Source organism: Pimephales promelas, chromosome 5, assembly GCF_988280905.1.
Source record: "Pimephales promelas chromosome 5, fPimPro1.hap1.1, whole genome shotgun sequence".
Taxonomy (NCBI): Eukaryota; Metazoa; Chordata; class Actinopteri; order Cypriniformes; family Leuciscidae; genus Pimephales; species Pimephales promelas.
In genome coordinates this window covers 8,743,883-8,767,706 of record NC_142773.1, presented here as the reverse complement: position 1 = coordinate 8,767,706, position 23,824 = coordinate 8,743,883, and the positions used below count along the sequence as shown (strand labels likewise).

The 23,824-nt window shown below is 39.7% G+C and overlaps 3 protein-coding genes and 1 long non-coding RNA gene across 5 annotated transcripts in view; 1 reads left to right on the top strand and 3 right to left on the bottom strand.

The window, feature by feature from the left end:
- The window catches only part of LOC120467255 (serine/threonine-protein kinase pim-2-like), a 340,979-nt gene that overhangs the window by 224,849 nt on the left and 92,306 nt on the right, over nucleotides 1-23,824 (bottom strand). The window lies entirely within an intron of this gene.
- On the top strand, nucleotides 980-7,146 carry LOC120461446 (ly6/PLAUR domain-containing protein 2). Its single transcript, XM_039649645.2, has 4 exons — nucleotides 980-1,087; nucleotides 6,351-6,467; nucleotides 6,601-6,711; nucleotides 6,819-7,146. The coding sequence occupies exons 1-4, from the start codon at nucleotides 1,039-1,041 to the stop codon at nucleotides 6,884-6,886; spliced, it is 345 nt and encodes a 114-aa protein (XP_039505579.2). The 5' UTR covers nucleotides 980-1,038; the 3' UTR covers nucleotides 6,887-7,146.
- Nucleotides 10,239-14,635, bottom strand: LOC120461207 (uncharacterized). Of its 2 annotated transcripts, none has more exons than XR_016168470.1 (4): nucleotides 13,932-14,635; nucleotides 13,418-13,488; nucleotides 12,819-12,891; nucleotides 10,239-11,358 (listed from the first exon to the last, which is right to left on the bottom strand). It is a non-coding gene; the product is annotated as an uncharacterized LOC120461207 (long non-coding RNA). The 2 variants fall into 2 exon arrangements; XR_016168469.1 differs by having other exon boundaries at nucleotides 14,089-14,631.
- The window catches only part of gpaa1 (glycosylphosphatidylinositol anchor attachment 1), a 28,687-nt gene continuing 25,656 nt past the window's right edge, over nucleotides 20,794-23,824 (bottom strand). The window contains exons 13-14 of the mRNA XM_089130921.1: nucleotides 22,656-22,826; nucleotides 20,794-21,046 (exon numbers count right to left, since the gene is read on the bottom strand). Of these exons, the coding sequence (XP_088987047.1) occupies nucleotides 20,803-21,046; nucleotides 22,656-22,826 (415 nt within the window). The 3' untranslated portion in view covers nucleotides 20,794-20,802. The remainder of the gene's footprint in view (nucleotides 21,047-22,655; nucleotides 22,827-23,824) is intronic.

Sequence of the window (23,824 nt, the reverse complement as noted above, 5' to 3'; positions counted from 1 at the left end):
ATTATTAAGATTATTTTCACATACCCTGCTGTGTATGAACATATAGCTGTTCCTAAATTTGTGTTTCCCATTTGAACGGTCAGCGTATGAGGCGCTGGTGCTTGCGCTGGGACTATAACGTTAGGCTTTAACTTCAATTTTTAAGAAATTATTCTCTAATCGGTTGCATATGTCGTGAATATATCCCTCGAATGCATACTGTAGTCCCTTTTGTCTTGCTCTCTCAGATATTTCACTTGTTCGCCGAAAATTTCTAATTATCTCATTGAAATGTCTGACACCGGGTGCATCCACACTATAATAGATGCCGGGCCAGCCGCGAAAGCTTGACAGGCGTAGCAACAGTAACTAGGGAGGGCGGGGCTTAGCGAAGGGTCAATTATTGATATCAAAAATGAACATTTTTACTAGTAGCAATTCAATTGTTGATATCAAGAATAACATTTCAACTAGTAACAATTGAATTATTGATATCATAAATAAAGGTTGTTACTAGTAAGAATTGTATTTCTGATATGTGAAATTGGAATTTCAACTAGTAAGAAATCAATTCTTGATATCAACAATTGGTTTTGAATAGCAGCCTATGGGGACATTTCACTAGTGAAAATACAATTGTTGATATCAAGAATTCAATTGTTGATATCAAGAATTACATTTTTGATATCAAAAATGTAATTCTTGATATCAACAATTGAATTCTTGATATCAAAAAATGTAATTGTTGATATCAAGAATTCATTTCCTGGAAATGAATAAAAGCTAAAACGGCTTGCCAGCCTATGGTGACATTTCACTAGTGAAAATACAATTACAGATATCAACAATTCAATTCTTGATATCAACAATGCCATTTTTTGATATCAATAATTTAATTGTTGATATCAATAATTTAATGGTTGATATCAAAAATGGCATTGTTGATATCAAGAATTCATATCCTGCGGATGATTAAAAGTTAAAACGGCTTGCCATACCCTTTTCTGAACAAGAAACTCAAGCGTTACTTCTGCACAGTCATTCAGCTCCTGACACAAGATGAATCTGCAGGTCTCCGTCGTTCTTCTTTTCATTTCTCTCACTGGAGGTACAGAAAACAGCAAGTATTGAAATGTATTACACCGTGTCCTAACTACACGCGACGCCGCGACACGCGATAAAAGGTATCTTTTCCATGTTAATCAGAGTTTTTGTCCTAACCAGACGCGACGGCGACACGCGAAGTTTCTAATTTAGAAACGGTTCCTATTTCTGCGACGTCGCGGCTGACAGAATCAAGAAATTACACTGAGTAACGTTACACATATTTATTTTTAGTTAAAAATAGGTCACTGTCAGGGACGTGGGAACTAGAGGGTGGGGTAGGGTGGGGTGCAGGGGCGTCTGTCGGCGTAACGCACCGTTTCAATATATTGGTATTAAATGCATTTTCTGAGAATTTATATTTCAAGTTTTTACTGCAAATGTCGAAATTAATCCAGTCAACTTGTAAGGCATTGATTAAAATGAAAATGAAATACAATTTATAAAAAACGAAATTCTTTTAAAAAACATAATAAGTCAGAATTATGTCTGACCCATTCCAAAAGTTTTCCTCCTATATATGGTGATCAAGCACTGATGGACCGCTCCTTGACGTGCTTTGTCACCATATATCGGAAAACAAAATGTTTTAAACATCAATAAAACATATCCTGTTAACTAGCAGAGCATTAATTTAGTTCGTTTTAAATAAGAGATCTAGCGCTAAAATGTTTTGGTTTTGAAATCAAGAGGAACGCTTGTTGCCGCTGCTGTCAGCTGTTTTGATGAGAGAGAGAAAAAAAACTGTACCGAGGGCGGATTAGAAGAACCCGCAACCTCTGACACTCTTGGCAAAAGATCTACAACTAGACCATTGAAACACTCAAATAAATCTTAGCGGATCGATTGATTTATTTACGGGTTGAGCAGAAAGGCACAGTTTGACAAGTTTGACCCAGCACTTCCGAATGTGTCTCTGTGCCCAGCAAATTTCAAACTGACGCCCGTGTTTAGGTGAATTTAGGGGGCGGGTGGCGGCCGGGTGAGGGGGTCTATGGCCACTGTGCCTGTGCCACAAGATAACGGATCATTTACCTCAGATTTTGAAAGCATGTAATATAGCGTTCAAAATGAATTATATGCTACAACTGTACTTGATAACAAATTTAGTCATAGATTTTTAATAATGTTATTTCTTGATTTGACAGTGCGCTTTCACGGAGAGATCGACTCGCACGCTGTTCTGAATGTGTGGCATGATCGCGTCGCGTCTAGTGTGGACAGACCATAGACTGGGACAGACACACTTGCTGTCGCTGGAATTTTATCGCGTCGCGTGAAGTAAGGACACGGTGTGACAGAATGAAGAAATTACACTGGTTATGAGTACACATTATTTATTTTTAGTTAAAATAGGTCACTGTGCCACAAGTGATAACGGATAATTTACCTCAGATTTTGAAAGCATGTAGCGTTCAAAATGAATTCTATGCAAACATGACTGTACTTCATGACAAAATTAGTCAATGAGTATATTTTGTTAATGTTTTGATTTTTAATAATGTTATTTCTTGATTTGATTATGTCCTTACCCATTTCCAATGCGAGTGCGGGCCAACAGTGCACTTTCACAGAGAGACTGCTCACACGCTGTTCTGCATGTGTGGCATCTCTCACAGTCGGGTCGCGTCTAGTGTGGACACACACTTGTATGGCAAGCCGTTTTAGCTTAAATTGTACCCAGCCTTAAGCCTAGTTCACACTACATGATTTTAAAATGTCGGGCTGAACTGTGCAGTTCACACTACATGACTTCCCAGACAGCAAACTGACATTGAACATAGCTGTCAACCCTCCCGTTTTTTACGGGTTTCTCACGTATTTTAGCTCTTTTCCCGCTGTCTTCCCGTTTTAGTATTTTCCCGTAAAATATCCCGTATTTTTGTGTGAGACGTACGAGCTTGGACAGATTCGGCTTGAAGTCGTTTAATCTCGGATGCGGTGCCGCGCGCACTGGCCGGAGACACACTGGCTGCGTGGCGTGTACGTTTTTATTTCGGCTCCCATTAGATTAGAGCTTGCACGCTGCCTGCGTGACACGCGCGTCTCCAGAAAACGCGTGCATGCTAGAAATAGAACTGACGCCTATTTTTCACGCGACAGGCAAGCGTGTTTTTTGCCTGAAATTTCTTTGCGTTTCCAGGCAAAAAAATAAATAAAAAATAGGAAACTATGTTTAGACTAGCTGTATGTCATTTTGTACTCGAATACATTAATAAATTACATTTTGATGTTTGAAAGTCTAGGTTTTTACATAAATTCAGATATCAATGTAATTTAAACAAATAATAATTATCATAAATCGATTTTCAAATATATGAATAAAATATATTTTATTTTTTTCCATTTGTTTCTTATGCTCTTAACAATGTGATTACATGAAGAAGAAAAAAAAACTAGAAAAAAAAAACGTTCTGATCAGGAGGATATAAAGTAGTGTGTCTTCTGAGTGATGGTCCACCATCAGGCTAAATAGGCTCTTTAAAGCTACACAAAATGTGTAAATGTAATTGAAGTAAACAGACAGCCCACTTCCCTATTTTGCGGATTTTAGAAGATGTGTGATAGGCTAACAGTAGAAATTGTTGTCCAAATGCAAGAGCAACACACTGCTAATTCAAATGTAGATTTTTTTTCTTTAAATGACTTTAATGTCTCTTTCTCTCTCACACATAGGCTTACGTTAGTTATGAACTCTTTAGACTTTTAAGGATTAGTGCTTTAGATTAGTGCTTTATTTTTAAAGTTTGTGGGTAAGAATCGTGCAAAAAAAAAAAAAAAAATCCCTTATTTTGGGGATGGATTCCGGGAAAACTCCCTTATTTTCAATGTTCAATGTTGACAGCTATGACATTGAATCAACGTGGAAACGACGTCTCTCATGACATTGAAACAACGTTGATTTTGCTCATCGAATTAACGTTGAACCAACGTCAGACGCGGCATTCTTCAAAGCTAAATGAAAATCGAAAATTGGTTTGCTTTCATAACGTTGAAACAACGCATTGATTTCAAGTTGATTTTCCGTTAGTTTTGAAAGAATGACGCGTCTGACGTTGGTTCAACGTTAATTCGATGAGCAAAACAATGTCAGATCAACGTTGTTTCGATGTCATATTTCCACGTTGATTCAATATCAGTTTGCTATCTGGGTTGCTCTCAGTGAAATCATGAGTGTTCAAGTTGTTTAGCTGTTCACACCACACAACACAACGTGATTGATCCACAACAGGAGGTAACTCACTACACGAGTTAACAACGCACTACATAGAGATACAACCACGATCGGATGATAAGAGCATATCATTTGTGACTCAATGAGAGCTGTTTACGGTCTAAATCCTGAAAATAATCAAACAAATAACGAGTTGACAACAACACGATTCTATCTGGTCTAGAAACCATGTTACCAACGAACCAGAAATGACGCGAAACTGCAGAGAAGAACACAATACGCAAATATGGACGTCAGACAGAAACTATTGCTGCACACTGTTTGCTCGACGATCTGCTCTGAGAAAAAAAAAATGCAAAAAAGAAAAGAAAAAGTAAGATTTACCTGGTGTCCTCAACCCATGCGTTGCTATGATTGGCTGTACTCATGACATCACTGAGATTGAGTCGCGCGACTGCTCGAGATATCTAGCATGCTAGATATTTTTCTGAGCTCGGTGACCTGTCTGCGAGCTGTCTGCGAGCTGTCTTTGGTGCGTTGTTGGCTCTTTCACACTAACGGATTGGCGAGCGTTAATCGTCCGCTAATTGCCCGCGATTTGCACGCAATAACACCCTGACTTGTCGGCGACTCAACGATTTGCAAATCGGGCTTAAATCGGGCTTAAAATCACGTAGTGTGAACTAGGCTTTACTCGTCATTATTGCATTTTTACCAGTAAGAATTCAATTAGAGAGCTTTACAATTTAATTCCTACTAGTAGCAATTACAATTATAGAGCTCTCTAATTAAATTCGTACTAATAACAATTACGATTAGAGAGCTTTTTAATTCGATATTTACTAGTAAGAATCCCAGATAGCAAACTGACATTGAATCAACGTGGAAATAGGACATCGAAACAACGTTGATCTGACATTGTTTTGCTCATCGAATTAACGTTGAACCAACGTCAGACGCGTCATTCTTTCAAAACTAACGGAAAATCAACTTGAAATCAACGCGTTGTTTCAACGTTATGAAAGTAAACCAATTTTCGATTTTCATTTAGCTTTGAAGAATGCCGCGTCTGACGTTGGTTCAACATTAATTTGATGAGCAAAATCAACGTTGTTTCAATGTCATGAGAGACGTCGTTTCCACGTTGATTCAATGTCAGTTTGCTGTCTGGGATATAATTGCAGAGCTCTTTAATTGAATTGCAGAGCTCTGCAATTGCATTCTTACTAGTAAGAATAACATTAGAGAGCTCTTTAATGCAATTATTACTAGTAAAAACTGATTTAGAGAATAGACCATTTCACAAGATGTAAACAACACTGGTCCAGAAGCACTTCCTGTTTCAGTTTTTTAACACTACATAAAAGCTGGGATAAAATACAACCAACAGAACATTTAAAACTGAATCAAAAAGTTAAACAAACATCTGTAAGATGTTTTCTTTACATGTGAAATAAAGAAAACAGTTACAAACTGAAACAGGAAGTGCTTCTGGACCAGTGTTGTTTACATCTTGTGAAATGGTCTATAATTCAATTCTTACTAGTAACAATTCAATTAGAGAGCTCTACAATTCAATTCTTACTACTAGCAATTACAATTAGAGAGCTCTCTAACTCTATTTATACTAGTGAAAATACAATTTCAGAGCGCTCTAATTCAAGTATTACTAGTAACAAATACAATTGCAGAGCTCTCCAATTCATTTCTTACTAGTAAGTAACAATTACAATTAGAGAGCTCTCTAATTAAGTTTTTACTAGTAAGAATGCAATTACAGAGCTCTTTAATTCAGTTACAGAGCTCTGCAATTATATCTTTAATTCGTTTTTTTACTAGTAAAAATTAAATTAGAGAGCTCTGCAATTGCATTCTTACTAGTAAACACTTTTTTTTTAATTTGTAGAGCTCTCTAATTGAATTGTTGCTAGTAAAAATGCAATTCCGATGAGTAAGGCTGGGTACAATTTAAGCTAAACCGGCTTGCCATACACTTGCTGTCGCTGGAATTTTATCGCGTCGTGTGTAGTTAGGACACGGTGTTATTTGCTATAGCGCTAACTCTATCTCTCTCTCTCTCTCTGTCTGTAAGGTTATTCTCTCAAGTGTTACTCCTGCACGTCTCCATCGAGTTCCTGTAAAGGACAAGAGGACACATGCTCATTTGGATTTTCTACATGTTTCAGCACTACGGTGGAAAAACCTAATGGTAAGTCCAGTAATGTGGAAATCTGCTGTATAAGTGATACCACTAGAGGGATAGTTTCTGTTTTTGTTAACTGCTAATCTTGGAATTGTTTTATCATCTTATAATTATATGGACATGTATGTCTTTTTTACAGAATCCACCACAGCTAAAGGGTGTGCACCAGTCTGTGTGCCAGGGACTGTAGAAGTTGCAGGAGTGAAAACGACTATGAGATGCTGTGACACTGACCTCTGCAATGCTGCAGGTATTATTGGCCTTTGTTTGATCATGCGCTAGCAGTTTGATTTCATGCACAGTAACTTCAAATAAGCAAATTATACAAACAACTAATGTCCTTCCTGTCTTTGTTAGATGGAGTGTATATGGGAAGCTTCCTCTTGCTTGTGTCTCCTCTGCTCTTCTACTTCCTGTTTCAGTGAGTCCAGCTGAACTTCAGATTCTACAGCAAAGACAATATGAGACACAATATGAATAAAGCTTGTTTGTTGCTCTGCTGTTCTTTGGGTTAAGGAACTGAAAATCTGCACTTTTTTAACATTACAAAATAACTGCGTTAAAACTACCACATTAATTTTATTTGCATAAATGAAAAGTTATTATACTGTAGAATGTTCATGGCCGTTTTAAAAAGTTTGTAATAAAATATCTACTTATGTCTATTAAACATCTATCTCAGTGAGTGACTGGATTTTTTTAAAATGTTTGTTTCAATTAGCTTACGTCATCGGTGGTAGTATATAAGTAGAGCACAAAGACTGCAAGAACACAAGCCCTGTGTTAGACCTGCAGCTACTGTGATCTACAAGCTTAGATGAGGGCCAAGGAAGGATGTTGAAACTCATGTGCTGAATACATTGGTGTAACTTTGTTTTAAAAAGTGGGTGGGGGTGTGTGTGTGTGTGCATAAATGAATGAATCACCTGAATAAATACATACATCCGACTTATAGATGTGTGTGTCCTTTAATGGTCCAGTGGCAGAACTTTTGCCGAGCATGTCAGATGTTCTGGTTGTAATCTGCACTTGTGTAGTTTTTTGTTTGTTTTTCATCAAAACTGAATATGTTCATCAGTGGTTGTGTAATATCAAGCAGGGGCATGTTTGTGTGCATTTTTGTTTTGTGATTTCACCAGAACGAACAAAGAGTCACTCCTAACTGTACGTTCACACCGCCGGCGGCTTGAGCGTCAAAGAAGCTCTGGCCGCCCGGTCAAGGACGCTTTGAAGGCTCTGACGTTGCAGGGAGAATAGATGTGTCACAACATGAAATGTAATAAACGGAAAAAAAAACAAGCAATAAATTGAAGAAACCTTTTTAATGGCAGCATTTTTACAACCGTTTGTCACATTTGTTAGCTATTATTATTATTATTGCGGTCAAAAAGGTGTCATCGTGATCAAATTAATTGCATTCTGCTTTAAAACGAGCGTTCGTAAATATTTCAAATAAAAGTTGCGCTCATACGGTCCTAAATGATACGAAACCAGTAGGAAACACAGCATCGGCGATGATTAGCTTCTCTTCCATTTTCTCTGAGCTAATGTTTTGGTAGGAACGAAAGTTTACATTGAATGTATCTCCGCAATCAGCCAGCGTGAAGGACGTCTATATTCTGATTGGTTGCTGGCGTTTTGCCGCTGCTTGCCGCTGGACCACGTTGGAGCTCATTATCCTAAAGTTGAGCTTCTTTCTACTTTCTGATTGACGCTCAAAACGCGACGTTGATGGATTTGACGCTCCTTGCAGCTGAGAAAAGCCAGTTTCCATTGGAAAGGAATGAGTTCCAGCCACTTTGGAAGCTCAAGTCGGCGGCGGTGTGAACGTACAGTAAACGGATTAAAACACACGTGCATGCGTCACGAGATGTACTGTAACCGCGCCACCAATCGTAGGCGGCAACAAGCACTTTGATCACTTGATTAAAACAATATATATATATATATATATATATATATTTCAGTGCTAGTTCGCCTCTTATTTAATAAACTAACAAAATAAACGCTCTGTAATTTTAAGGCACACAGAAAACTTTATTTCTATTGGTACATCCGTGTCGCGACAGTTTTTAAAAAGTGGTGGGGACATGTCCAACCCGTCCCATCCGCAAATTACGTCCCTGGCTGAATATGTTAACATTACCAGCTACCTCTGCCTTGCTGGTTGAAATAAATCTGTTTATCCAATTTAGTTTTTGTAAACACATGTAAGACATTTTACTGTATGTGAGCATGCAATGCACTTCATATACAGAATTTATATATAAACTGTGTTTACTATACTATACATAATTTGTGTATATATTAAACAATCACATTGCAGGAATTCACTAATAAAATTTTGATCATTCATCCATTTTAACTTAAGAAATCTACACTGACAAAAAAAAAAAATCATAATTGTTCAATCCTTAAAGTAATGTGAAATAAAGTGAAATCACTTTATTTTCAAAATTTTTTTCAAAAAACTTTGAGTTTTCAGGCACACAAAACGCTGTTGTGGTGTAAACGAACGGCCAAAACGCATACAAGGTTTTTGTATACAAGCAACAGTCCCTTGCTTGGATTTCTTTTACTGGCTGCCCAACCCGTTTATGCAGCGTGGTTTTATACATTTTGGTTTACTTGCAAAAGGTGCAGTGTGAAGGCGAACAACACCGAAAAAAACAAAAACAAAATTGCATTTGGTCCGGAACAAACCAAGTGAACTAGCAGACTTTCCTGGTGTTTATACCCCCTAGTCACTATGCAGGTACTACTAGACCGAAGCGCCCGTGCCTTCAGATTGGTTGGACATGGCTGTGGTTACAAGAGGTAAAAACGATATAAATGCTGTTCGTTTTCTCACACAAACCGCTCGTTTCGTGTCTTAGGCCATCAATCTGTACTTACATTTGGTACCTACTTTGGCACTTGTAACACCTGCAACTAGAGTTGAGCCGGATACTCGGCTGAAACGAGTATCCGGTACGGATAAAGCACTTTTGTCGAGTACGAATATTATACGAGTAATTCGAGTCAATATCTGTGCTCGGATAAAAAAAAAAAAAAAGTTATGTTGAGATTAAGGCTGAGCGATATATCAATATAAAGAATATATATATTTTTAAATGTGATATGTAATTAAAGCATATTGCATATCGATATAGGCTATTCAGGTTTGCGCTGTGATCCTTGCAAGCTGCTGAGTGCTGATCCAGAGCTCTCTGCACTGCTCCCCGCGCCCCAGCCACTCCTTTTCCACTTTGCGTGCTTGATTAAAGCATGTTATGTTATGAAATAAAGTCTTTCACCTCAGCAAAACGGACTTTCTGTCCTGTCACCCGTTATACTGTAACGTTAGTAGTAACGCACACTCAATTGCACGCGCAAATGCGGTGGCGCGCGCTGGATCGCCTCTGTATATAAAGTGCAAAAGAAACTAGGCTATACGAGCATGCAACACCGTTACGTTGTAAATTACACGAAATAAAAGCAATGCAGTTATGATTTTCATTCTATTCACCAGAGCAGTTTCCATGTTTCATAAACAGTTCTTGTTAGTATTGTGTATTCACTATTCACCATAGTAACTGTCGTTTCTATATTAACCCCTTAATGCCCCTATTTTTCTTTGTGTTATTTTTTATATTTTTTTAAATGACTGTAATGGCTCATACCAACGTTGTATTAACAAAATAAATAAACCAATTAATAAATCACAATTACAATTCCAAGGGAATAATCTGCAATGAAGATTTCTGTCATAATCATGCAGCCCTAAGGTGACCCAGCAAACAAGCTTCTTTGGGGCCCGAATGGGGCCCTTGCGGGCAGCCCACTGCGGGCCCAGATACCGGCGTGAAATGCGGGGCACGTGTGGGCCCCACACTTCGGGACCCAGGTGGGGCCCCAGTGGGACAGCCCACAAGTGTGGGCTGACTGTGGGCAGGCCCACAGTAAGTAGAGTGGACCCCATTGGGGCCAGTTGTGGGCCCACGGTAAACCCTTATAGGGGCCCATGTGGGGCCATTGCGGGCAGCCCACTGTGGGCCCAGATACCGGCGTGAAATGCGGGGCACGTGTGGGCCCCACACTTTGGGACCCAGGTGGGGCCCCAGTGGGACAGCCCACAAGTGTGGGCTGACTGTGGGCAGGCCCACAGTAAGTAGAGTGGACCCCATTGGGGCCAGTTGTGGGCCCACGACAAACCCTTATAGGGGCCCATGTGGGGCCATTGTGGGCAGCCCACTGTGGGCCCAGATACCGGCGTGAAATGCGGGGCACGTGTGGGCCCCACACTTCGGGACCCAGGTGGGGCCCCAGTGGGACAGCCCAAAAGTGTGGGCTGACTATGGGCAGGCCCACGGTAAGTAGAGTGGGCCCCCATTGGGGCCAGTTGTGGGCCCACAGTGGGCTGCCTGCAATGGCCCCAAATGGGCCCCTATAAGGGTTTGCTGTGGGCCCACAACTGGCTCCAATCGGGGCCCACTCTACTTACCGTGGGCCAGCCCAAAGTGTGGGCTGACTTTGGGCTGGCCCACACAAATTATAGCAGGCTGGATGTGGGCACACTGTGGGTGCAGTTGCAAAGTTTGAGCACACAGAGTAGGTACACCCATATTACTATATGCAGTACAATTGGACTTGTTAGCAGCAATAAATCGAGGGTCATGTTTTTTCCCCAAATAATTTATTTATATTTAATAATAATTATAATTAATGATAATACAGTTTAAAACAGCAATAATCACAGAAAACAGGGGATTGAAAATTAAAAATCAATCCTCAGGGGCAACAGTAGTTCTGGCCCTTCCTTGCCTTCCCCCATCTCTGTCCCAGGGATTACGGAGCCATGTCTTCATATTGGCTTCCACCTCACATGCAGTGGCTTGACTGCTTTTTGTCACAGCATCTAAATGAGAAAGGAACAATTGAAATACAAATGTTAAAAACAAAATAAGGGTTGTACTGTTGAAACATTTCAACCTAAGAAAGTTTTCAACCTGCACTTTGAATGAGGAAACGTCTTCTGATTGTTCCAGGTGCTATTTATAAATGCTCAACTAAGAGAATGACTGAATAGGTCAATGAGAGAGCTGCGGTTTATAATAACATTTAGTTGTAAGTCATTTTGGTTGGTTAATGATGAACTAAGCTTTTACAAAATATTCATAAATGATTAGCAAGTGATATACTAACATTTTATGTATGTTTTGTCAATTCTGTTACAAGTCATTTACAAGTCATTAGTAAATGATTAAATGATTTTTTATGAAACATGATTATGCGTTTCATAAATGTTTATAAGTGATGTAAATTATTGTATGTTTTGTAGATTCAGTTATAAATAATTTACAATTGTTTAATAAAGGTTTTTATTTTCTCCCTACTTATTAAAATTTAAATTTAAAATTACAAACAACCACCAGCCTGAAAAACATGTTGTATGAAGACTGTTTAAAATACCCCTCCTAATCCTCACAGAATTTGCAAGACAGAACTGATAACACCTGGGCTTATCGATACTGCGGTCTTCCTTAAAAAAAGCTTGTAATTATTTTTTTTGTACTCGTAATGATTTGTCATTACAAGTGTACAGCTATGTGAGTGGTGTTATTAAGAGTGACCACGGTGAATATATATGAAAGATATTAATAAAAATGATGTTAATTCAGCCAGTGCACATACCTCTATTTGCTTCCTGTTTTCAGGCGAAGCCCACAGTAGTCGATTGTCGAGTTCACGCGCGCGATCATAAGTGAATATCATCTTAAACCTCTGTGTGTTCAACATCTGATTCGGATGAACTATCCATTTGAGCTGATATTCTCAGAACACCACACAGTGGTAGGTTTGAGACGATATAAATGAACTCGCGTGTGAGATCGACAATCGACTACTGTGGGCTTCGACAGAAAACAGGAAGCAAATAGAGGTATGTGCGCTGGCTGAATTAACATCATTTTTATTAATATCTTTCATATCTACTGCAGTCAGATTGACCGTGGTCACTCTTAATAACACCACTCACATGGCTGTACACTCGTAATGACAAATTAAGGATGTTAAGAGGCTAAAAGCAGGTTTAGACCATGCCCCATTGAAGTCAGCAGGGTGCGAATTTTAAAAAGATGATAACACAGTGTAGGCAACACCGATTTTTGTCTGTACTGACAGCACTCCAAATGTACAAAAAAATTAGCTCAATGTTAAAATTGACCGGAGTTGTCCTTTAATTTGGCCCCAGGGCCCGTTTAATGTTTAATACCGGGTTTTGGTTACTATCCCAACGTATGGGTGAGTTCATATGGATGAAGGTCTGTTGTGTTCGGTCTCTTGGTTTGTGGTAGTGGCAGCTATTGTGAAACTCACCTTTGTCATGTACTGGGTGTGGATGGCATCAAGATCTGGTCCTGAAGAATCACAGGGTCAAATGATATCTCATCTGGTAACAAGAGCATAGTAACTTTAGAAACTCCAATGATATCTTTACCCCCTGATATTGCATTGTGGATATAAATTCAAACATTTAAAGGCTAAGAATATGAGCCATGAGTAAACTGGCCAGATATCTGTGAAAAATAACTTGCGTGCCTAAAGTTGCTGACCCCCTGAATTCAGCATTTAAAAGTTAAAAGAACTTTAGTATTTATCATTAAAAAAACACATGAAAATAAATAAATACCTTAGCGCTGGACAGTATGGTGTCTCATTGGCCAACATAATTAAAAACACACCTAGAGAATATACCAACGACCATGATATCCTGTTATCATAATAGTTAAATTAATTATTATAACTTATGACCATTATAACATTATATTATTTTGCCAGCTATTATTTAGCCTACAGGCTTCTCAAGGACAATATCACTGAAAAAAAACTGGGGTTAATGAGTGTGAGACTTCATTAAAAAGCATAAATCCTACAGACCCCAAACTTTTGAACAGTATGTTTGAAGTTTTGCTTACTAGTCGAGTTCATAGCCGTGGAGGTTGTCTTGGGACAGGGCTGTAGCAGGACATCATGATGATTTTCTAGACTAGAATATAACATGCAATGTGTCACAGAGCCAACAATGTTACATAGGATTTGCAATAGAACAAAGGGTTTATTACAATGAATCAAGCTAGAGATGCAATGCAGAAAAGAGAAAAATAATATAAAATCTTAACGTAATGTATTGTGCAATAAATGTATGAAATTATTATCATGAAACAATAATTCCCCCTTTGTTGTGGAGGTTTTTTTTCTGTCCCTTCTGAAATCACTTTTATTATCAATCTTTGTAAGTGACGTCACTGATCAACAGTACGTTACAGTGTGAATTCTTTCAGGCTAGCTAGCAATTAGCTAATTTCCAATAACCCATTGACAAATTACCAGCAAAACAAAACTATCAAAAACTGTTATCAACACAAAGATGTGGATAAAACCCCAAACTTATGTAAAACAAGAGCTAACGTTAACTTAACTTAACGTTACCTATTCTGAAAACAGTTGAGATGCTAACGGACTTTTTCGAAGACTCAAAACCTTTTCTACAAAGTAAATATTCAACAGAAGCGTATCAATTATACGTAAGAAAGGTGTTAGGAACGTTTGTATGTATTATTTGTGTGATTTTGTTAACTAAACTTACCTGAAAGCAGTGGAAAAACAGAGAGACGCTGTTCTTTGCTGTTTGTCAGTTGAAGAGGTTTCCTCGTTTCCATGGTTTCCATCTGCTCGCGTGCGCTCCTGTCTTTGAACCGGACAACTTTGAATGCGACTCGCACGCGCGTTGAAACCATAACAATTCAAAAGGCACGCAGCATTTAAACATCTAGAATTATAACATGTAACAATTTAAAATATCATTCATTTTATATCATGAATTTAAAAATCATTATGTAGTTCTATGACCCATGTAATATTATTTTTTTCATTAGAATATGAAAGCACTAAAATGCTATATAAATGAAAGTTGGTAATGAAATTACGCCCAGTGACGTCGCAGTTTCGTTTGTGTCTGATTGGGCTCAGTCGTTACATCAGTGATGTAGGCCTATTTATTAGTATCAATAATATATAATTTTATTATGATAAAATGCATCACTGATGAATACCAAAACAAATCAGTAAACCATTGTATTGTTTTTATTGTGACAAATAAGTTAATTTTATTTAATAAATATGGAAACACTTTCTGTGCAGTCCATACTTATAATGATTTATAGCACCATTTATACTTATTTATGAGCAATATTACTATTGTATAAATATATTCATAAAGACTCATTAAGACCTACTGCATTACAATATATAGTTACATCTATATTTTTGTATAATTCCTTATAAGTCAAAAATTTGTTTTTAAATGCACATGCTCATAATCCATTATGCAGTTTTAGTTAATTATGGACTGACATTTCACAGGATCGTTAAATAGTTTGATTAAGCTTCTAATATTAAACCTTCTAATGTTAAAACATTTGACTGTTAAACAACTTAACTTTGCATGGGCTAACTGCCTCGGGCCCCATGTGGGTTTTCTGTGGGCAAACCCACAGTGGGTTGCCAACAGTAAACCCTCATGGGGGCCCAAATGGGCAAAACTGCTATGGGCCCCGCATAGGCTAACCCACTGCGAGCCTGTGTGGATTTTCTGTGGGCAAACCCACAGTGGGTTGCCCACAGTAAACCCTCATGGGGGCTCAAATGGGCAAATCTGCTATGGGCCCCGCATGGGCTTACCCACTGGGGGCCCTTGAGGGGTTTCTGTGGGCAAACCCACAGTGGGTTGCCCACAGTAAACCATCATGGGGGCCCAAATGGGCAAAACTGCTATGGGCCCCGCATGGGCTAACCCACTGGGGGCCCGTGTGGGTTTTCTGTGGGCAAACCCACAGTGGGTTACCCACAGTAAACCCTCATGGGGGCCCAAATGGGCAAAACTGCTATGGGCCCCGCATGGGCTAACCCACTGGGGGCCCGTGTGGGTTTTCTGTGGGCAAACCCACAGTGGGTTGCCCACAGTAAACCCTCATGGGGGCCCAAATGGGCAAAACTGCTATGGGGCCCACATGGGCTAACCCACTAGGGGCCCTTGAGGGGTTTCTGTGGGAAAGCCCACTGTGGGCTTGCCCTCAGCAAGCCCACATGGGGCCCCAAAGGGTTTGCCCTTGCCCACACTGTCCCACAGAAAACCCACACTTACCCACAGTGGGCCCGCACTGGCATGTTTGCTGGGGAAGAAACCTGTTTATTATTTATTCATTTGGTTTGGCAAATGTTCAAGTTTCAATAAAACTACTTGTGACATGTCATATTTGGCTTTGACTGAACATTTGCTCTCACTTTGCAGAAAAAATATCGGGATATATTTTGTACATCGAAATTCAGCCTAAATATATCGGGATATGACTTTTGGCCCATATCACCCAGCCGTAGTTGAGATGAAAACTCTTGTTCATTACATTTTACTTTATAATTGCAGCCACTTGTGTTGTATTCATTGTTGCAAAACTTGTTTTGTAGTTCGTTTGTTATCATGATCAAAACTATTGATCTGAAGCTCAATGCTGATGCTGTCATGTAATAGTTTTATTTCTTATCAGCAAAAAATATAGCAATTTCAGATCAACCCATATCAATTGCATGCTTAAAATAACATACCGGTTAAAGCCCCGCCCATTTCAAGACTACCCTACCCACTTCCGGGTTTAGGCCCCGCCCAGTCCAAGTACAGATACAGATACAGATAATTCATATGGTTAACAGATACAGATACAGATACAGATAATGCTGTACTCGCTCATCCCTACCTGCAACACCTAGTTGCAATGGGTAGTCTATTTTTGTGGACCACTAGGTTCGTCCAGGGAGCCTGAAATAATCGTTGTTTAAAGATATACAGATAAAATGAATCAGAACTTATTTTGATATCAGTCGACTTTTTTTTACTTTTTATAATGTAAAGATAATAATGAAATTAATTTGTTGTGAACACCCAATAAGAACAATCACAAGAGAGGAATAAAAAAAAACCAATACAAATACAATGGACAATATACCGGTATGAGAAAAAAATGTAAAAGAGTTAGATCTCACAAAATCCTATAGGTGCACCTTCATAAATAAACCCACTCTTGTTTATCAAATGAAGTTTGTTCACACTCATCCAACAGTTTGGTATGGATACAAAAAAACAACTAAATCAATCAAAAAATTGAGTAAAATAAGTCCATAAAATTCAAGCTGAGGGGAAAAACAAAATGTCCAGTCCTTTGAACTTGAGCCAGGAAAAATTTGAATCACTGTCTCAAGTGATAGGAAAAATAGTAAAGAAAATAGAGTGAAAATCCCACCTCAAGGTTGAAGAAATGGATTTCACAAAACAGGGTTTAGGCCTAGGCTACTCAATCAGATCGTCCAGCGTCCAGATCCATGGGGGGCTCGCAAATCAAAGAAAATATCCAGACATTTTTCAACAGGAACAAAAAACCTGACCTGTATTTTAGGTCAAAATGGTAACAAAATTAGGCTACTATCTTCTTATTTCAGAGGGAAATAATTTTAACACAACAGTAAGCTGCATTATCATCACATTACAGCAATAACCAAAATAAAATTACATTTGTCAGCCACATAAAGGAAGTCTTTATATAAAACTAATATTAAACCATACATGGACTTTAACATAAACTCAAGACTTCACTTAAAACACCTACTTTCTAGAACTTCGTCACACAATTGCATGCAACTCATTTACCGATCGTTATTAAACCAGCATTTATCTCACTTCAACCATAAACAAACAAAAAAAAAAACATTAACACTCACCAAATCCTTGTTCAATGACGTCTTTTTTAATCAAATGTTTGGTCTCAAAATAACATCGTTCAGGCACATTACCAACAGGAGCTCTGCTCTAACGCTGAACGCTCTTCTCAAAATGGTGGATTCAATGGGCTTTATGCCCAGCTGCACTACTTCCTGAACTTCAGCCATCTCCTTGTTTCCTGTCTGCCATTATTGGCCAAATTGATTAATTCAGGTGTGCTTGACCTCAGTAGTCATGGCAACAATAATCAGACACACCTGAATTAATCAATTTGGCCAATAATGGCAGACAGGAAACAAGAAGCTGGCTGAAGTTCAGGAAGTAGTGCAGCTGGGCATAAAGCCAATTCTCCCCCTGCCCGAGAGCACATTCTAGAAAGAGCAGGCTTAAAGTCCCCGTGAACCGGAAGTTGCAAACGATTTTTCTCCAGTGCTGTGACGTATTTCCAAGTGAAACGGAATATTGAACAGAGGGCAGGGTTTTACTCTAGCACTCCTCCTCTCCATCTCTCGCTCATAGCAAACTAACGGTTTGAGGGGAGTGGTTAAGCGTTTCCCCACCCAAGCTGTGAAACCTACGTCATCAGAAAAAGAAACCGTTCCAGACCGGAAGTAACTTTTCAGATTTTGATGAAAGATCAAAGGTAAAACATTTTTTTAATATATATTTACTTGCACGGATTAATTGTTCACCACAAGACTAGTAATATGCGCTAACAAAGTAAATAGGTTCAATTTTGATTTCACGGGGACTTTAAAGGGGCAGTACTCCATTTCATGATGTAACCAGATGAAAAACTTAAAAACAATAAATTAAAACATACAAAATTTCTTTTCTTTCTTTCCAAAAATATTTCTTCTTGTTTTGTAAATCAGATAAATTATGGATTTTAATAAAATGAACATAAATGAGTACCGAATGTGTGTTACTTATTGTATCCCTTTAGTCACTATTATGTAGCTAAATCACCTGTGCTACACACTCAACGAAGGCGGTCGGATTTTCTCTCCCTCTCCCTCTCCCTCCCCTGCTTTGCTTCTCTTGTCACGTCTAGTCTACTGTCTTGTACTTTGAGAGACTCTCTCAGCACTGCTCTCCAAACTAAGTAATTATGGATTTGATCAACTGGTCTCTCAACGCAATTGACACCATCTTCTCGACGAGAAGCTTGGGTTCGGGGGAACCTGACTGCCCTGCCGGAGCGTTAGCAGCTGGCTACACGATGGACGCGTGGGAGAGGTGGCGGGTCGTGTGTCTGGTGGCTCTTTCCGTGGAGGATGTTGAAGATATCTCCCTATTCGGAATCATGATAACAGGTCTTCTGCTGATTGGATTAGGCATTGCCCTGGTTTATCGAGGAATTAAAAAGATGGTGACAGCTGTCCAAAGCCTCAAAAGGCTGCCCGTCATGATTGAAGCGGTGGGCAGAGCGGTCAGCACTGGGACTGTGTCTATGAACCAGAATATGGATAACATCATGGAGAAGCTTACAGCTTTGCAGAAGGATTTGGATCGTTTCAGAGACCATGAGAAATAGCCGTGTAAATTGAATGCGACTTTTCGCCCCAAGACCAAACAAGCCCAGTCTTATCTGTTTTCGGCCGCCCTCAACCAGCACTGGCCTTGGCCAAGGCCGCTCTTGGGACAACAACTCCCCCGGAAGAGCACTGCAGTGAGCCGCTCTCGCGTTCCTTCCCCGACTCCCCAGGACACCTGGTGATTATGATCAAGGTTTTCTCCATGGTAACTTGCTGTGTATCGCTATGACAATCCTGCGGACTGAGGCACCTAGATTATGATGCCAGGCATAGCGACTCTCCAGGCCTACACATACACAAACTGATATGCAATCACCCACCCCACACCCCATCCCTCGCCTTCGCCGCTTTGTACCAGACCCAGCCGGGTCTTTGACCAGCGGCGAGAATGGCTTCAGCATTCACGATACAGCACAGCCTCTTGTACCTTATTGCTATAATATTTACATGGTGACAGAATCGTTGTTCCCACTGCACAATGATGAGATATCCTTGACCGATTGAATGAGGCTCACCAAGGGCTAAACAAATGTAGAGAATGAGCTAAAATGTCAGTCTGGTGGCCTGGCATCGGAGTGGATCTGTTACGACCCTTCTTAGATTTTAGCCGTCTAGGGCATTAAAAGGGGAACATTAATCATCCCTCGACAATAATTACCAAAGAAACTATGGCTACGCCCTTGGCAGTATAAAAAACAGCTTGTTTCGTCAAAACCACTGTAGCGAGCAAGAGTTGGAATTGTGAGTACTGAAAACGATCAGGATAGAGTGTTTTAGCATCTAATTCGTCCCCTCTATCTCCGCTGGGGTCCGCCCACTTTTTTCAGCATTTTTCAAATATTGCCAGTGGGTGGAGTCAAGCTCTGATCAGGGATTTAGTCACCCTTTAAGGGTTTTTATTGCTGGCCACAACCGGTCAAAAGAAGTTCTCCACAAAATATATGCATTTCACAAGTACATATATTTATAAAGAAACAATTCAAACAAATAATAACCAAATTACCACTTGAGACATGGAAAACTTGATTTAAATATAAATGAACAAATAATTAGGATTGACATTATCTTTAAAGTCATTTTATTCAACTTTAATAATCAAAACGATCCATGCCATGTGCATAATTCACTGCAGGATATGAAGACAGAGTTTCCTGGCACAAATGAAATAAACTCCATGTAATGCATTAAAGAGGAGGTTACAATGCCGTTTCATATTTCATATTAATAAGAAGATTCCAGCACCCAAAACTATGTAAAACCTTTTCTATCATGAGATAATGCTAACACTTTACAATAAGGTTCATTAGTTAATAACATTAGTTAACATGAGCTAATAATGACTTTCTACAGCATTTAATAATCTTTGTTAATTTCAACATTTACTAATACATTATTAAAATCTTAGCTGGATTTACTACCAAAGATTAACTAATCCTATATCACATGTATTGCTCATGGTTAGTTCATGTTAGCTAACACAATCTAATGTTAACTAATTAACCTTATTGTAAAGTGGGTTACGCTTTATTTTAAGGTGTCATTGTTACAGTGTAATTATATATTAGTACTAATATTCTGTACTTACTGTAGGATTAGGGTTTGGTTGAGGGTTAGTTGCATGTAAGAATGCATAATTTACTATGGTAACATATGCAACAAGGACACTGTAAAATAGTGTTACCAAGATAATAAATGACCCAATAAGTCCACTCCCAATGAATTTGAATGTTTCTGCATTTGCTTCGTTGCTTCTGTCCTGCTTTGTGAATCGGTTTACAACATTCGGGCCAGAAATAAATCCCTATATTCCCCCAAACACACTCAATACTTGAACTTCAAAACCGAAGAAGTCTCACCGTTGAAGTCACACCATTAAACACTCTTTATTCGTACTTTCGCAGCGCCTGACATCCGCCTAGATCCAGTGACACAGACGGACAGCGAATCCTCACGATTGGCACAGCGTGTGGTTTTTCTGAGAGAACTAAGATGGTTACTTCCAGAAGAGGATGTTCCAGAACATCAGCCAGCAGGGGTACACGAACAGGGCTAGCAGCGGGTACACGAGCGAGCCGTACAGCGCGTGGTCCAGAATGCCCTGCGAGATGACCGAGAGGAACAGCATCCAGCCCTCGCTGATGCTGACGGGCACCTCGATGAGCTCCTGGTAGATGAAGACGCAGTAGAGGATGGTGAAGGCAGGACTGAGCAGCACCATCACCATAGCACTCAGCGCTCTGACACACACACACACACACACACACAACACAGCGTTAGAGGACAACAGGCACAGGACCAGGAACACAGGAAACACTCACTAGCACATTCGAGATGTATAATTTGGTTATATCTTGGATATCACTGAGAAGCTGCTTCGATACAATCTGTATTGTAAGAAGTGCTATATAAATAAAGGTGAGTTGACTTATATCTTAGGGTACGTTTACACGACAACGATACGCTTAAACTGGAGATGTTTTTCCTTTGAGTTTTCCGCGTAAAGACGCGTCAAAACAGACGTGAATCTGCAAAAACGACTAAAAACGCTGTATTCTGCTGCGAGGACACTAGATGGCGATGAAACACGATGGCGATGACGTCATCGTCTACATACACTATAGACCGTATGCGCCGCCATCTTTAGAAAATTGTCTTTGACCTTCCGTTTTTGCGGCCGCTCTGTATATCTCTATGGCATCGCTGTCGAAGAGTAATTAGCTTTTGAAGTGGATTTACTTCATGTAAAGTTAACGAAAGTTAACAAATGTCAGTCAACCGGGAAGATTTTAAAACGAACCGTTCATTCATAAATATGCAAGATCGCTGTGAAAATACAGACCGGAAGACAAAAGACAACGATGCGGTGCTGAAAAGGGGCGGGACTACATAAGGTCTATAGAATGAACACATGACGTCATCGTCTTCAGAGATTCACGTTTTTGTGGATTACATGGAGACCGTTCTCAAAAACATGCACTTTGAAACCCGTTTTGAAAACTTTGAAACATGTTTTCCGTGTTGAAAACACGCCAAAACACGGTTGCCGTGTAAACGAACGGCCAAAACACATTTAAAGTTTTACGTTTTTAGTTGTCGTGTAAACAGCCTCTAAACTTCAGCAGTTATCGGTATCGCTGACCACAGACTGATGAGGCAATGAAATCAACATGTAACGTTAATACTGCAGTCTGTTAGATTGGCAGCTAGTGGTGGAAATCGGTACTGCAGTCCAAATTCAGGATATCGGAGAGAGTTGTTTCCCCGCCTCCTCAGACTCGACGCTCACATGGGTTGCCAGATTGACACGTGCAACAGGAAGGAGCCATGGACACTTACAGATAAAGTTAATGAGTTGATTTATCAGCTTTTAATCTGCTCTTGTTCATAGAGATTTTTCGATGGATACCGAGGCTTCTTATGTTGGACAGAATCTGCGATATTTTCGTCGTTTGATAAAGTTAAAATTGAGCCCCTGTAGTCACTTGGACTATTTTAACGATGTCTTTGATGACTTCTCGATGCCAGCAAGAGTCATTCCCTCAAGAAGCCTATGGACTAGTATGCAGGAGCGATCTTAATATGTTAAATATCTTAATTTGTGTTGCGAAGATGAACGAAGGTCTTACGGGGTTGGAACAACATGAGGGTGAGTAAATACTGACAGAATTTTCATTTTTGGGTGAACTAACCCTTTAATTTGGCCAGTGGGTCTTAATACAAGCAAAAAAAGATTTGCTTATATTGTCATTTCAACAAATTCCACCAGATTTGACCTAAATTGCCTCAGATTATCTTCAGAGTATTCTCGACAAATATAAAAGAGTGTTAGCTGAAAGTGTTTTGTACTTGGGCATGTGTGGCGTGATGCTGGCGGTGATGGGCACCAGTGTGACGGCCAAGATGAAGCCCAGAGAGAAGTTAATGAGGGCCGTGCAGCCCAACAGCACTGCGAGATAGAGCAGAGCCGTCAGTTTCAGCACTTTCCAGCCCTGCTCCGTTCCCTCTCCAGACAACAACCTGTCAGACACAAGAACACACACCATCAGGGTTGGGGAATAAACATCTGGCACAGTGGAAAGCGCATTAAGCCCCGGGTATACTTCACTATCCGTCAGGGTTCTCAAGTCTCACGCATTGGCCGTGAAACACACTCATTTCGACCGGTTCACACGCTCACACGCCACACTGTGTATTTCTCACGCTGAAAAGGCAATGCCAACCAAGTTGTCCTGGCTGAAAGCTTTCTAACGTTGTATACGAGGCGCAGGCAAACAAAGTGAAGTTTCCTACCGCCAGCGCGTATCTCCGCCAGATTGCGTTCGTTACTAGGCAACATATATGCGCGCTGCGTGCACCACTGATCTATACATGACATGTCATTCAGTAGCGCGAACACACGGAAATTCGCCTTATTCACTTGGCGGCCATTTTGAAAATGGAACGCCGCTGAGGGGTACACTCACCCAGAAGGATGCATGCGACGCAGCAGCACCAGCAATGAAAACTCGCAGTGCGGACCACCAATCATTCCTGTCTGCCCGAATTAACGATGCAAAATGTGAAGCAAAGTGCCAGTGACTGAAACATCCCCCGGGCTGTGTTAATTAAGGGATACAGTACCTGTATCGGAGGTTTTATCCACGACATTGAACGTAAGAATGGACGCCAATTTACCTCAGTTTCTGCAAGCTTGTAGGAAGTTGACTGTGTACTATTAGAATCTATACAAATCCATTACCATCATTATTTTTATTCTTTATGAATCTATACATATATGTAAACTTGTATTGTCACCATAGCAGCTTATCATTGTCAGTGTGTAACAGGATCAGTCCCTGTCAGACCTTAAAATCACTTCTCCTCTTTCCTTTTACATACATGTGAGTGATTTGATTGTTTTACATGCATGTGTGTGTATGTAAGCTACTGGATGTGTATCTATCTAAACAATAAAGTACAATTGTATCTAACATAGTAACTTACACAGTCAACAACTCCATATTACAGCTTAGCTT